This window comes from Bombina bombina, chromosome 6 (assembly GCF_027579735.1).
Source record: "Bombina bombina isolate aBomBom1 chromosome 6, aBomBom1.pri, whole genome shotgun sequence".
Lineage (NCBI taxonomy): Eukaryota > Metazoa > Chordata > Amphibia > Anura > Bombinatoridae > Bombina > Bombina bombina.
The window spans coordinates 779,186,319-779,203,043 of record NC_069504.1 but is presented as its reverse complement, the minus strand read 5'-3'; the positions used below and the strand labels follow the sequence as shown (position 1 = coordinate 779,203,043).

Sequence of the window (16,725 nt, the reverse complement as noted above, 5' to 3'; positions counted from 1 at the left end):
AGAAATGTTTGTGTTTCAAAAAGGCTCTACTGATCGTCAATCCTGATAGACGTGTATTAGAAGCTGTGTTCAACAAACTCATGTTTAATTAATCCTGAGTTCTCATCTAACATATACAGTGTATAAAATATACATATATATATATATATATATATATATGTACACATATGTAATATTCATCATAATATTCATATACTCTGACATAAATCCCCCTTCCAACTTCAAATAGATGTAGGACACATGTATTTGAATTGGCTTAAAGTCAGTGGTATTTGATGAGGATCAACCGTATACCTCATAGACAGTCTCTTATGAAGAAAGTTTGTTATTTTGAGCTTTCATGATTATCAGTTAGGCATCTTTAAATTACAGTATGTCTTTAGTGCATTTGGGGATATGACACTTCATTCTCCCTCTATGACTTGTAGTTGGGACCTGGGATGACATGCCCGCAGTTGATTTATATGTACCCATTTATCTATGAAACCTTCATTTTTGGGGATCCGTATTTTATAGGCCACTGGAGATATTTTGTCAGTAATGACAAAAGGACCTTTCCATGAGGGAAGAAATTTCTTCTCCCTAACCTGATCTCTTCCAAAGTTATAAAGATAAACTTTATCATTTATTTCATATTCCTTTTTGGATGTTTTGAGATCATAATAGGTTTTAGTGGCAGTTGCGGCTCTTTCTAAATTCCTTTGAGCAAATGCAAAGGCATATTGCAGGTGCTTTCTTAAGTTTTCCACATATTGATGTGTATTGGCAGCGTTTATCAAATTTTGGTCTGATGTACGGTACAGCAGATGCTGAGGTAGAACCATTCTTCTACCAGTCATCAGCTCAAAAGGTGACATCTTGGTAGCACTACTTGGAGTTGCTCTTAATGCCATTAAGACTAGAGGTAGTTTTATATCCCAGTCTTTACCTGTTTCACTCACAAACTTTTTGAGGATTTTAACAATGGATTGGTTGTAACGCTCTACACCACCACTTGAAGCAGCTCTATAAGCAATATGGAGCTTTCTTTTAACCCCTAGTATTTTCCACATTTTTGTCATCACTTCGCTAGTGAAGTGGGTCCCCCGATCTGATTCGATTCTTTGGGGCAAACCAAATCTGGAAAATACATGGTTGATGAGCAATGCTGCACATGTTTCAGCACTATTGTTAGGTGCACTAATGCACTCTACCCATTTAGTGAACAGGCATGTCACTGTTAACATGTACTTGTTACCTCTTGATGACCTTGTTACCGGACCAATAAAATCAATTTGTATATCTGACCATGGCATTACCATCCCCCTTTTCTGCAATGGCGCTCTATGCGTTGGTGCAGTGGGTTGGAACTGTGGACAGATTAAACACCCTTGACAGTAGGTTTGAACATCTTTCAACATGTGTGGCCAAAAAGCGTAGTCACGCAATATTTCGTACGTGAGTTTGGCACCGCGATGACCAGATGTGGGAGCATCATGGGCATGTTGAAGCATTAGACCTCTGAACTTGGTGGGTACTACCCACTGTTGGATGCCAGCTTTGGAGGTTCTAATTAACAAACCATCCTGTAATTTGAATTGTGATTTAGATTTTATTAAGATTCTCAGATCTTCTTTGCCAATACAATCATCTTTTGAGATGGGGTTGCTTTCAGGATCTTCTATGTGTTTATAGAAGATGCCTACAATGGGGTCTTCTTTTTGACTAGTGATCAGGTCCTCACTAGGAGAATCCTGACTCCATTGTACCAAGTTAGGCTCACTCTGTTGTTTTGCCTGGTTTCTGGTAATGGCTTCTACCTGAATTGCACCCATTAAGTGTTCAATATTAAGGAGTTCTCCAGTTATGGCTCCTTGTTTGGCTAATGAGTCCGCAAGGTCATTGCCTTCCTTATCAGGACCTAAAACTCTGGAATGACCCTTGGTCTTTTTCCAGTGTATGGTTAAATCATTGGATACTACCAGATTATCAATCTCGCAGAACAATTTGCCATGCTTGACTGGTTTGTTATTGCTTTTCTGCATGCCATTTCTTTTCCAAGTTGGCAGGTATTCAACAAAACTGTCACGCACATAATTTGAGTCAGTTATGATCACAAATTCATGAATACCATGTTCAATAGCCATTTCAATGGTTTTGAAAACAGCAGTTAGTTCTGCAACTTGACTGGATCTTGGTCCAATGTTGAAACCTACAGATATATTTGAGAATCCGTTTGCCCCAGTTATACCAATGCCAGCGACTAATCTGCGCTCATTATCAATAGTGGCATGGTAAGAACAACCATCAACATATACCCAAGGTAATGTTTGACAATGGTCCTCATTGTACATTTTATATGGGGAAAGCAATTGTTCTTCCAGAAAATCATCTTCTGATAATTCTTCCCCAGGATCTCTAGCAGTACAGTCGTGGAGCTCAGCAAGCCCTTGCGCGACTGGATTCTTTTTATTCTGCTTGTAGCGAATTTCTAAGGGCCAGCCTTGTAAGGAAAGAGTCCACGCTGTTATGCGGCTATTAGACAAATTCCCATCTCTTATTCTCTCACTTTGCAAATATAGCAAAGGCTGGTGGGCCGTTTCTACAATAATTTTCTCGCCCTGTATATAGCTGCGGAAATTTTGTAGAGCCCATACAGTAGATAAGAGGGCTTTTTCGCAATCGTTAAACTTTATTTCTACTGGGGATAGATTTTTGCTCGCATAAGCAATGGCTTTGTTCAAATTATCATGCTTTTGGTATAACACAGCACTCATGCTTACATCTGTGTACCCTGTTTCTAAGTAGAAAGGTTTACCACCTTCAGGGTACACTAAGCAAGGTGCTTGAGTGAGTTTTCTCTTCAGCTCTCTGATGGCTGTCTCTTGAGACTCACTCCAGTGCCATTTCACATCTTTCTTCAGAAGAAGTAGTAGTGGTTTAGTTAATTCCGCATAATTATCAATGAATTTGCGAGAATAATTTGTCATACCCAGGAATGATCTCAATTCCTTTAAGTTAGTTGGGTTTTTAGAATTCACTATCGCTTCTACCTTTTTCTTCTGGGGATTTAATCCGTCAGAAGTAACTTCATGTCCCAAGAAGTTTACACGAGTGCGGCACCATTGAGCTTTTTGCAGGGATAATTTGACACCTGCCCTTTTAAGTTGGCTGAGGACGTGTTTAAGCTCTGCAATGTGTTTTTCAAAGTCTGTGCTTTTGATTAAAACATCATCCACATAAGATAAGGTCCCCCTTTCCAGTGCGTCAGGCATAGCCTTATGCATGAATACAGCAAATTCATGTCCAGAATTTATGTATCCAAATGGAAGTCTCTGGAATGCATACTGAATCTTTTGGAAGGAGAATGCTAGCTTATATTGGTCCTCTTCATGTACCTTTATGGTCCAATATCCCTGTGCACAATCAATGGCAGTGAATATTTTGGATCCCTGCATTTGTGCTAGACACTGGTCAATGTATGGTACAGGCCAGCCAGACATGTATACTCGTTTGTTTAGCTGTCTTAAGTCAGCACACAAACGCCATTGTCCATTGGGCTTAAGGACACCTAGAATAGGATTATTATAAGAGCTGTGCACCTGTCTGATAATACCTCTTTCTTCCAAATTCCTTATGATCTCTGCAAGAGAATCATATGAGGCTAAGGGAAGTCTGTATTGTTTGACAAATACAGGTGGCGCATTAGGATCTGTTTGTATTCTTGCAATGTGCAAGTCTGTGGTACCACAGTCATAAGAATCCTTAGCGAAAATATCCTTGTACTCCATCAGGAGTTCTCGCAGCTGTTGGCGTTCATCATCGCTAGAACAGCCATTGGCTAAGGATATTTGCTCTTCGACTATTTGCTGAAATCCTGGAAAGATTTCAGGCTGTCCTATTTCATAGGCTTCTTCCAACCTAGAGGTGAGATCCCCTTGATTATAATTTATATTGCTCCCATGACTCTGGGGATTGGGGTAATCTTGCTGTTTGATTGGCTGATCAAACACTAGAGAGGCTTCTTCAATTTTACAGATGCCTTCCTCTGAGCTGAAGGGATAAATAGACTGAATATTAAATAGACCCTCTGGCATAGATGCAAAGGATTGTTCTATTAATTGTTCTTCAGTTAGGTATCCTTCAGGTATTAGCCCAATTACATTATTCTGGAATCCAAAAGTGTAATAACTTGATTCCAGTGCATATCCTATGGTAGTTCCCTTGGATAATGTTATATCCTGTGGGGTCATGTTATGCACAATAATATTTATTGGAACAGTTCCAATATTCACCATAGGAGTGTAGGTTACTGAGACACCCAGATTTTGTATTCTATGGGAGAGGCAAATCAGTGTTTCAGAAGTTTTTAATTTCTGACCTCTCTTTACCTGTAAGGGTAAAAGAAATTTATCAGCCCCAGCAGGAATTATAACATCGCTAGATACCTGCATATTCACAGCATATGGCAATTGCTGGTTTGATTTCAGGGCTGCATTTTCATCCTGAAATACTTCAGGGTCCCCCTTTAACCTGCTCCAGAGGCAAGAATTAATCAAATCTATTTGTATGGCATATCTATGTAAGATATCATTGCCAATGTATATTTGATTATGGGGAGTATTTAAAACTAAAAACAGGTGCTTCACTGACTTATTACCAATAGAGATAGATAATAAGCACTTAGCTGTGATGTTATAGCTTTCAGACCTGTCATCCAGGCCGTTGACACAGTGGTCTTGGGGAGAAAGATATTTAATCACTTTAGGTTCAGCTATTTGCGCTAATAAACCTTCGCTTATATAGCTAGCTTCCTGTTTTAAATTTATTTTAGCATACTTGGTTTTACCAAGGTCATGTACTTGTATAGGGATAAATAGATCCTCTTTAACTCTCTCAATCCCTGTGAGGTATTGAGCATGGTCTCCCCCTTTAGGGATTTTAGGATCCCCCTTGTGGAGTGATATGGTTAATATATCGCCATCTAGGGAGATATTTGCTATCTTTCCGGGCGAAATTTTAAAAGTATTACCATCAGAGCCACTAAAAGGAGTCTGGTCATCTATTTGTAGAATAGTGATTTCAGGTACAGAGTTATTCCTGAAATGAATCTCCACAGCATCTGGTTTCTCTTCCACCACGTGACAGCTATGTCGGGTGCGAGATATACCAGATTTTTCATAATTGATAGGCCGTTTAACTTGTGACCAAATTACATTATTTATGCAATCAATTATGGTGCTTAATCGTTTCAGGAGATCACTACCAATAATTAAACGATCAGTTGGCAGATCCACTATAATGACAGGGTGTCTTATGATCCTGTTCCCCAATTTAAATTTTAACCAGGCAGTACCGTAGACTTTTAGGGAGTCACCCCCAACACCTATTAGAGAACCGTCAAATTCTCTTATTTTGGGTTTGTGGGGTGTTAGCTCATTTAGCTGTGTGTAGTACCTGTGGGATAAGATAGTTGCCTGTGACCCAGTGTCAATTAATCCCCTGATAGGGTTGGAGACTGAATCTTGCAGCTCAACTAGTACATAATATCTTCCTGTAGTTTCTATCATTTCACACATAAAATTTGCATTCTTGTACATCTGTGGGCTTCGCCACGTTTTACCTGGATCCGCTGTGTCATTCGATGCAGAGGAAATTTCATACCTACCTGTTTCCCCTATGACAAGGTCAGCTGGGTTCTTGTGTACTGCATCTGTGGAAATAATGTTAAGAGAACACTGCAGAGGAAAAGTTTGGTTAATTTTTCCCGGCTGATGTCGCTCATTGTCACAGCTAATTTGTCCGTTTCCGGTCTGTGGGGAGATAACATGATTAGTATCATTAATATTTATTACTACATTTTGTATATCTCTCCCCTCCCCTTCAGGTGATACTGCAGTATTTATGACTGTGCCTGTGGTCCACTGCTGACCACTGGCTGTACCCCTAAAAAAGTATTGTTCGGTTGCTGAGCCGTAGATTTTTGACTCATATTAGCGATTTGTTCGCTCAACCGATTTAATTGGGTAAACAGCATATCTACCTGATTGTACAAGTTACCTCTACCCCTGGGCCTATCTCTTGGTGCCCCATTGTACTGATTCCTGGACCATTGGGTTCCCTCAGAATCAGGGCCACTATTTCTATTCTGGCGTGGTTGCCCCTGGGGTTCAGCTTGTTCAGCATTAGTACTTTGGGGAGCATTATATACCTGGGGTGTCTGGTTACCCTGAGAATATCTTCGCCGTCTATTGTATCTACCCTTGCGCGGATACCAATTATTCGGTGAGTATTCTCTTTGTGAGTAATTATTCACCTGATTATGTCCCCCACTTTGGTTATAGTCTCCCTGCGCCTCAACCTGTGTAGGGGGAGGGGCAGAATTAAACCTCTGTGGAGATGGCCTGTTTTGACTGGCCACCTCTGCATAAGTCCTCTTGTTGGACTCCAAATTGAGGGGGCTAGGTGACACCCTAGTTTCTGCCACAATTTTGGGTTTTGACTCCTTTTTAACCCCCTGCTCACTGGACTGCTGAATAGAGTATAACTTCGTACTCTCTTTGATCAGCCATTCCAATGAGCAGTCCTCATCAAAATCTCTAGCTAAGTTGATTTTGATGGGTGTAGGCAATGCTTCAAAAAATAAATTTACAAATTCTGAGCCATCAAATCTGGGATTATCTTCAGCCATACTGTACGCATTTTTCAATACAGAAAGGAATTCGACTGGACTCTGATTCGCACGACACTTTAAACCATATACCGCTATTTTTGCGGCAGTTTTAGTGCGATATTGCCCGAATTCTTTTCTGCATTGTTGTTTTACCCCATTCCAGGAATGAATATTCATATCCTTTAGTGAAGCAAAGAATTTGTGATGCTTACTGTCAAATACCCAAGGTAGAAATTCAATTTTCAATTTCTCACTTGTAACATTCATTATAGCTAACGCATTTTCAAAAGCCTGTAAATGATCAATTACAGATGTTGTTCCCTTATTGGAGAATATAGGTACTGCGCGTTGTACGAAGGTGATTATTTTATGGGAATCATAGACTTTATCAGACTTATTTTGGGATTCTCTGTTAGAGTTTCCCTCCCCCGCATCAGCTGCGCTACAGCTGTCCTCTGGATTTACATCCTGAGGGGATTGTCTATTTGGGAAATCTACTTCTGACCCGTTAGGGGTCATTTGTCTATGTTGTTCTATATATTTTCGTACCTCGTCCCTGACGCGTTCGCTAAAGGAGTTAGCATTATCTGTATTATTCTCATTGCTAATATAGGGGTTTTCATTATGGCGATATGACCTTTTTAAATCGCTTAATTCTCTCTGGCTTTGCGCAAGCTGTTTATTTAAATCTTGTATCTGCGCGATTAAGTCCATATTGTGCTTATCTAAGGTGGCTAGGTTTTGGGCAAATTCATCCATTTTATTTTTGGCTGTTTTTAAACCCTCTTCGCGTCTGCGCGAGGAACGAATACTATTTTCTAGCTCCTGTATTCGCAATCGTTTGTCTGTGACACAAAATGACATTTCGTCAATTATGCATATTAAAAGGGGCCAGGATTTTAGTATTAGTTCTTCTCGCTTTTTGGGATCTTTGCATTGATTAATCATTAATAATTCCTGGAAGAATTCATTCTCTTCATTCCACATATTATTATTAACGGTAATATTTTTAGCCCTAGTTTCAAGCATATCCATAAAATCATTTAATTCACCCGCAATATTAAACTTCCCTTTAAGGTAACTTAAGATATCTTTCTTAAGGACCTGACCTTTAGTAATAGGTATGGTTATGGGACCAATTTCATTGCTATGTATAGAATTAAATGAGTCACTTCTGGCTACAGACATTATTGTATTGGTTTAGTATTTATTTAACCAAAATGCTAATACAATTTTTGCCAATAAAAAGAGAGAAAAATGTTATATTTCAAAAAAAAATTATTAATTTTGAAATATGAAAAATTAATATTCCGAAATATGAAAAATTAATATTTTTGATTAACTTTGAAAATATGAAAAATTAATATTTTTGACTAATTTTGAAATATGAAAAATTAATATTTTTATTAATTTTTCAAAATTAATCTTTAATAATATTTCAAGATATTAATGTCAATCTCGAAATATGAAAATTAATATTTCAACTTTTCAAAAAAAAAATATATCTTCAAAATATTAATATCGAAATATGAATTTTTTTTTTTTTCTTTTATAATAATTTCTGTTTATTTACAAATATATTATATCAATTATGATGGATATTATTAAATCTCATGCAATGCCTCCAATTATTATGTCAGTATATTTATGAAAATCTTAGCAGTGCTATGCAAATAATATATATAAGTTTATGGCAGGGTTATAAACACAATACAAAGAAATAGAAACCCTTATCAACCATGCACCTACTAGACCATACAATTAATATAAATATCTGAATTCTTTTATTTAGTTAATATCCATAAACATATTGAACTATATTTGCAGTAAAAGGAAATTAAATAAAAGTTTATATGCGTTAAAACCAACTCTTAAGATATGCTATCCTTCTTACAAAACCCAGAAAAATATACCTTCACAATTCAGCCTTTTATTTATTTAACACAATGGGACTAAAAACCTTTAACATCCAAGCAATACAATTCTAAACAGTGTTTATAAAACAATAGGATAATATATATATTCTGCTATTTAACTGCAATTTATCCTAATACAAAATTAACTGACAATATCAGAACTTGCATAGATGAGTTACTTGGTCAATCAGACGCAGATTTAAACAATATATATATAGGTTGTGAAATGCTAACTTAAAAAGAAAAACACACTGCTTCTTTAAATCTATTAAATACAAATTAACTATGCATATAACTTATCTTACAAAAACCTTGTATACATCACCCAAATAAACAGCAATCCGGTTCCCAATGTTTTGCAACAGATCCAATTCGTAGCGGTCTTTAGGTCATCTCATTTGAAAGAAGGTTTTTTTTGCACAAATCAAGGATAAGTTTTAAGCTCCTTGCTGAAGTGAACTTTTTTTTTTATAAAATGGTTATTTAATCAGATCACACTCTCTGCATTAATCATATATAACCCCAATTACAGATGGTTAATATTAGGTTATTTTTTTCTGATTATTCTGATACCAAATATGTTATATTATTAACATTTTATTTTATTTAGGTAATTTAATACTGCTAATTATTAGTTTAAAATGCATTACAATGTTATCGGTATCCTGGCATTTATATGTGAATAATAGCTTATTTTTAATTCAGTATTGTACTGTATTCCAAGTGAATCCTGTCTATGTAGATCTGAAATAAAAATAAATGTTAATAATCACTTCTCTTCAGGTCCATAAACATCTATTCATGTTCTTAAACACACAGAGGCTAAGATATTCATGCTTTCAAAACATACACATATATATATATCATATATATATATATATATATATATATATATATATATATATACACACATACACACACACATCTCATGTCCATTAAAACATATACTGTTGCTTTGAAATCATAATGTAAGTCATTTGTCTTCACTGTATTATCCTAACATTCTAACTTTTCAGTAACTTCAGTTGCCAGACTTTTTGTCTCATACTCACCACATGGGGTCAATCCATGAGGAGTTGTAAGAGTCTTTAAAACAGCATATTTCCTGTTTAGCCAGCAGTGCAGATGTGTATTTGATTTTATTTGTGTCACCTTCCCCCAAGAGGGGTTTTTGCAGTAAGTCTTCAAATAGAGATTCAGTGAGATAGAACTGTTGTATCACACGTGTCAAATTCCAAAGGGGTCCTTGAACACATTCTTTTCTCACCTCACCAAATGTTCTGAGGTTATAAAAATCTGCATATATAGTCAAATGAATAGGGTCACTGAGCTATTTCCTTTAGAAAAGAAATGTTTGTGTTTCAAAAAGGCTCTACTGATCGTCAATCCTGATAGACGTGTATTAGAAGCTGTGTTCAACAAACTCATGTTTAATTAATCCTGAGTTCTCATCTAACATATACAGTGTATAAAATATACATATATATATATATATATATATGTACACATATGTAATATTCATCATAATATTCATATACTCTGACAATATAGTAGTGGCAACGTTGGGGGCGGCAGATTAGGGGTTAATAAATATAATGTAGGTGGTGGCGATGTTAGGGGCGGCAGATTAGGGGTTAATATTATTTAATTAGTGTTTGTGAGGCGGGAGTCCCGCGGTTTAAGGGTTAATATGTTTATTATAGTGGCGGCGATGTCGGGAGCGGCAGATTAGGGGTTAATAATTTTATTTTAGTGTTTGCGATGCGGGAGGGCCTCGTTTAGGGGTTAATAGGTAGTTTATGGGTGTTAGTGTACTTTTTAGCACTTTAGTTATGAGTTTTATGCTACGGCTTTGTAGAGTAAAACTCATAACTACTGACTTTAGAATGCGTTAGGGATCTTGGAGGTAGAGGGTGTACCGCTCACTTTTTGGCCTCCCAGGACAGATTCGTAATACCGCCGCTATGGAAGTCCCATAGAAAAAAGACTTTACGAAGTTTACGCAAGTCGGTTTGCGGTAAGGCCAAAAAAATGTGCGGTACACCTATACCTGCAAGACTCGTAATACCAGCGGTAGTCAAAAAGCAGTGTTAGGACCTGTTAACGCTGCTTTTTCAGCTCACCGCAAAACTTGTAATCTAGCCATTAGATTTTTCAGGTGATTAACATTCTAGCATTAATAAACCTACAAAATAGAATGTCTGGTATAATAATTCTCTTCTTTGTGTGATTTTTGTATGTCTATGTGCAATATAAAATGTATTGAATATCCCTTTAAATGTAACAGGTATATAAGGACTGCAAGCATTATGTTATCTGATCTTGAAAAATAAATTTGAAACGTGTTGCTCAGACCCTAGAGCTTCTTTTGTGAAGCACACGTGATTTAATCTGTCTTTAGCTTGCAAATGGCTTGTTAACGGCCAGTCTGAGGCTCGGCTTTGCATTATAACGAGCGACCTCTAGATCAGCTTGCCTGCAAGTTTGTGAGAAAGTCGGAGCCCTGATCGTGGACATAAACGTGGAGTGACAAACAGACTGTATAGGACGCTTGTATTCCGGACTTTTCATTCCTATGTGTGAGTACGGTTTGTCTTCTTATTTCTATGCTTCGATATTGCATTAAGGGACTTTCAATACTCACAGCTTGGCCGGACATTCATATTTGTATAACTATCTTTGGATAAATGTGTTTGTATTTTTGTATCCATTACTCTGAAACTTTAATTTTAATTTTCAGTCTTCAGTTAAATTGTGTCAATTGAGATCCACTTTTTTTTTTTTTTTTTAGATAATTTTACGCTTGTGACTAAATTGTTATGTCTTTTTTTAACTTATAATTTAACCTATGAATTGGACTGATTTCTACTCACAAAGTAACAGATTATTTGGCACCATTTTGTTTAGGACTTCCAGTTAAAAGGGTTAAATATAGACCCTTAGAATTACCATTATAAGCAATTTCTTTTTTTTCCCCCTGATTAACCCACCTTAAGAATTTTTTGCGCAATCAGGTAACTTGGCTAACTTTATTAGCCACTTTAGTGAGTGATGAATAGGCGATTTTAACGAGCAATGCGCTTCAGCACTTGGGCTATTGTCGCTCTTAGGCACTTCCTCTTCAGAATAATGGCACTTACAAAGGCCCGGGACAAATCTAGTCGGGCAGAAATTTCACAAACTGACTTGTGGCAAAGGTGCCTTCCTATGACAGTGCCTTTTTTAAAGTCACGGTTCTTCAGTATGACCCATTGTACTGCCAATGTTTGTCTATGGAGATTTAATGGCTATGTGCTGGATTTATATAACTAGGAGTGGATGTGGCTGAAACTTCTGAAATCGATAATTTGGGTGTTCACATACTTTTGGCCAAATAGTGTATAAAGTGTAATAGCAAAGAGTTACATTTAATGACAGTATACAGATTCATGGGGGAAACTTGAAACACAACACAGAACTTACACTCACCTGTCAACACTAGCATGTAGAACACTATGCCAGTTCACAGGGAGAAACTCTACACGACCAATCTGTTTCTGCTCCACAGCTTTTTTGAAATGAACATGTAGGAGATTAAGGGACTCAAATCGAAAATCATTCACTAAAAAAAAACAACACACATACAAATCACAGATTGATTTATTTTCAACTATATAATGTATACACCTTTACATGGTGATAAATAGTAACATTTAAACATGAAAATACTTTCAAGAAGTCTTCAGACTCCTCCCTTGACATATATTAACCATCTCCTATTTGACGTTTTTAGTTCATTAACATTGAAGAAGGTACCTATTTGGAGGGACAAAAATGTTTTCCTCCAACCATGACTCTGGCAAACACAGCAAACATTATGACTTCAAATTAAAAAAAGGAAAAGATTGAGCTTAAAGGGCCATAATACCCAAATGTTTAAACACTTGAAAGTGATGCAGCATAGCTGTAAAAAGTCGACTAGAAAATATCACCTGAACATCTCTATGTAAAAAATAAAGATATTTTACCTCAAAAGTTTCTCAGTAGCCACATCCCATTGTAAAGGATTTCTAAGCAGCATATTAGTATGTCTGTCCCGGGACAGCTGAAAGGATGAGCCTTGTGCACTCTCATGTTATTTCCCTATTCAGTGTAACAATGAAATCTCATGAGAGTTAAGTGAAATCTCATGAGATCACAGTAAAAGAGTTCATGACCTCAGCACTGCTGATGCTGATTGGCTGCTGTTCATTTCTTCATTTTTTATTTTTTTTTACCTGCAGCTGGGAGGAGCTGAGTATAACTTTTTACACAGAACTTACTCTGCTGAGCTGAGGAAATTGTGAGGTAAAATATCTTCCTTTTTTACATAGAGATGCTCAGGTGATATTTTCCTGTCAGCTTTTTACAGTTATACTGCATCAGTTTCAAGTGATTTAGCATATGAGTATTATGTCCCTTTAAGTATAAATCCTGTTTTCTCACATATTCTCTTGTCACAGACAGACTTCTAAGAGTGGAGAGCTTTAGATAATCAGGCTATGACTATGTCTACAGTAGTGTTTACTACATGACTTACCAATAGAAAACATTGAATTAATATAACTTACTAAACATATGAATGAAATAAATTACCAATTTGCACAACTATTTAACAAAGGTTAAATTACAAAAAAACCATGATGAAGTCATATTGCTTGTAAAAAGGTTTATTATTAAACTTGTTAGCGATAAGGATGGATCAGCAAGGAAGCTTTGGATTCTTTCTGCCCCTTTCTGAAACCATATAGAGGATAAGATGTTATCTGCTTTCCTCATTTCCTTAATAGCCTCCACTAAGCCTGTGTAGAAGAGCTTAGTTTGAGTTATTAATATCTGAAGCAATTTCCTGCTCTGAGTGTGAGGTACTGCCAACAACACACATGCTTATTTGTGAGATAAAATGCTTCATATAACACAGTTCTGAGGCACAACGTCAGCTGTTATCTTACAATGATATACAATCTGGAGTTGAGAGTCTCCAATGGTATAACAAAGCCTGTGTTGCCACCGCTTAAAGGAACATTATACACTAGATTTTTCTTTGCATAAATGTTTTGTAGATGATCCATTTATATAGTCCATCTGGGTGTGTTTTTGAAAAATGTATAGTTTTGCTTATTTTTAACCCCTTAACGACCAGCGCCCTACCCTGTACGATGATGGTCATTATGGGGAGGATAATACACTGTAGAAAATATATAAAAAATTATTTTAAAAAGTAGCATTTTATTTTAGTACTGGCAGACTTTCTGCCAGTACTTAAGATGGGAGGTGTCCTTTGGGGTATGGGAGAGGACAGAGAGCTGTTTGAGAGGGGTCAGGGAGGGATCAGGGGGTGGGATGTGTCAGGTGGGAGGCTGATCTCTACACTAAAGCTAAAATTAACCCTACAAGCTACCTAATTCACCCCTTCACTGCTGGGCATAATACAAGTGTGGTGCGCAGCGGCATTTAGCGGCCTTCTAATTACTAAAAAGCAATGCCAAAGCCATATATGTCTGCTATTTCTGAACAAAGGGGATCACAGAGAAGCATTTACAACCATGTGTACCATAATTGTACAAGCTGCTTGTAAATCATTTCAGTGAGAAACCTAAAGTTTGTGAAAAAGTTAATGATTTTTTTTATTTGATCGCATTTGGCGGTGAAATGGTGGCATGAAATATACAATGGGCCTAGATCAATACTTTGGGTTGTCTACTAAAAAAAAAGAAAAGTTTGATAGGTAAATATAAAAAAAGCTCTATTTCTGTTTAAATGTAGTGATGACAAAAATGCTAAAAATGCTAAAAATGCTCTGGTCTTTTGGGGAAGTTTTTGTCTGAAATGCTAATCTCATCAACAGTGCTAAATGGGAGCTTCTAAGTAAGTTTTTAAAAGGTTTTATATTGGATTTTTAGATCAGTATCTGTGCATATTCTTCTTTATAGTAGTGTCTATTACAAGCAGTTATATGAAAATTGGTGTATACTGTCCCTTTAAAGTAGTGTATAATGCAGTGCTATACAAGTAGCAGCCAGCCTACATTAGGTAACAAGTTTCAAGCTGTGCTCTTCAATTTATCTAAGTTGTGTAAAGGATGAACCTTCATACAGAAAAGTACATAACACAACTGTCAGGTACAACGTTTGATAAAACCCAAAGGAAAAATAAGTTAGTAAATGCTTTAGCATGGATAGATACGTAGAAACTGAACAATAACATCTATTAAGTCTTGACAATACAATCTGAAAGAACACCAAGGCATCTATTTATCAACCCGTCAACTTAATTGCATTCGCCGGCACCAATACGCTCGCCTAAGATCGCCTAACATCGCGGCCGCGGACCTGAATACGCTCTCCAAAGTTACCAAAAAAGCTGTCAAAAAGCCACGCACCAAGTACGGGTTGATGAGCAGCGGACTGTTGTTAACTAACAGTCATCGATCTCGCTGCTCTTCGGCTTTTTCCCAGCTTTATTGTATACTGTCACTAAACACCCACACTATACTATACTGTTTACCCCCTATACCGCCGCACCCGGAGCCCACTGCAACTCTAATAAATGTATTAACCCCTAAACCGCCGCTCACGGACCTCGCCGCAACGAAAAAAGTGTTTAACCCCTAAACCACCGCTCCCGGAGCCCACCGCCACCTACATTATACTTATTAACCCCTAATCTGCCCCCCTACATTATATTTATTAACCCCTAATCTGCCCCCCTACACCGCCGCCACTATATTCCTATTTAAAACTAAATACTTAACTATAAAATAAACCAATCAGCCAATAGGATTGAGCTCGCATTCTATTGGCTGATTGGAACAGCCAATAGAATGCAAGCTCAATCCTATTGGCTGATAGGATCAGCCAATAGGATTGAACTTAAATCCTATTGGCTGATTGCATAAACCAATTGGATTTTTTATACCTTAATTCCGATTGGCTGATAGTTTAAAAATCTTATAATTTGTTTATTATTTTCTGTAATTTAGTGTTTGGTTTTTTTTTGTACTTTAATTTTATATAATTGTATTTAATTTAGGGAATTAATTTAATTATAGTGTAGTGTTAGGTGTTATTTTACAGGTATATTTGTATTTATTTTAGCTAGGTAGTTATTAAATAGTTAATAACTATTTAGTAACTATTCTACCTAGTTAAAATAAATATAAACTTGCCTGTAAAATAAAAATAAATCCTAAAATAGCTACAATGTAACTATTAGTTATATTGTAGCTAGCTTAGGGTTTATTTTATAGGTATTTAGTTTCAAATAGGAATAATTTATTTAATGATATGAATATTTATTTAAATTATATTTAAGTTAGGGGGTGTTAGGATTAGAGTTAGACTTAGGTTTAGGGGTTAATAATTTTTATATAGTGGCGGCTGGTGTGGGGGGCAGATTAGGGGTTAATAAATATAATGTAGGTGGCGGCGGTGTAGGGGATGGCAGATTAGGGGTTAATAAGTATAATGTAGGTGGCGGTGGTGTAGGGGGCAGATTAAGGGTTAATAACTTTATATAGGTGGTGGCGGTGGCAGGGCGGCAGATTAGGGGTTAATAAGTATAATGTAGGTGGCGGCGGTGTAGGGTGCGGCAGATTAGGGGTGTTTAGACTCGGGGTACATGTTAGGGTGTTAGGTGTAAACATTACCATAGGAATCAATGGGATATCGGGCAGCAGCGAACATAAGCTTTCGCTGTTTTCAGACTCCCATTGATTCCAGGGCGGCGGATTGAAAACCAGGTACGCTGGGCCGGAATAGTGGCGAGCGTACGTGGTAAATTTTTGTTAACTAGCAAAAGTAGTCAGATAGTGCCAAATTTGCATTCGTAACATTTTTTTTTTTTTTAATATAGGTATTTATTAGCATTACACAAGAACATTAGTGCAAGATTATTGCTTTTACAAACCTATTGTAAAGCAGTTTCAAAATGCAAATAAAGGTTTTAAATATAATTTAGCCATAGCTTAAAGGAATGAGATTACACATCTTTTTTAACATATATACATATCACATATTTAAAGAGAACCTTTCCAAACGTTTTTAATTACACTGCGCTGGGTGTGCAGGGGGGACAAAAAGAGGTTCTTTAAAACTGTTTCAAAAGCAACTGTTGCATGTCATCTGAAAGCACCGGCAC

At 36.7% G+C, this 16,725-nt stretch overlaps 1 protein-coding gene across 1 annotated transcript in view; it reads right to left on the bottom strand.

Annotated features, from left to right (window-relative positions):
• DDHD2 (DDHD domain containing 2) overlaps window positions 1–16,725 on the bottom strand; it is a 658,501-nt gene that overhangs the window by 382,605 nt on the left and 259,171 nt on the right. The window contains exon 7 of the mRNA XM_053718087.1: window positions 12,037–12,169. Within this exon, the coding sequence (XP_053574062.1) occupies window positions 12,037–12,169 (133 nt within the window). The remainder of the gene's footprint in view (window positions 1–12,036; window positions 12,170–16,725) is intronic.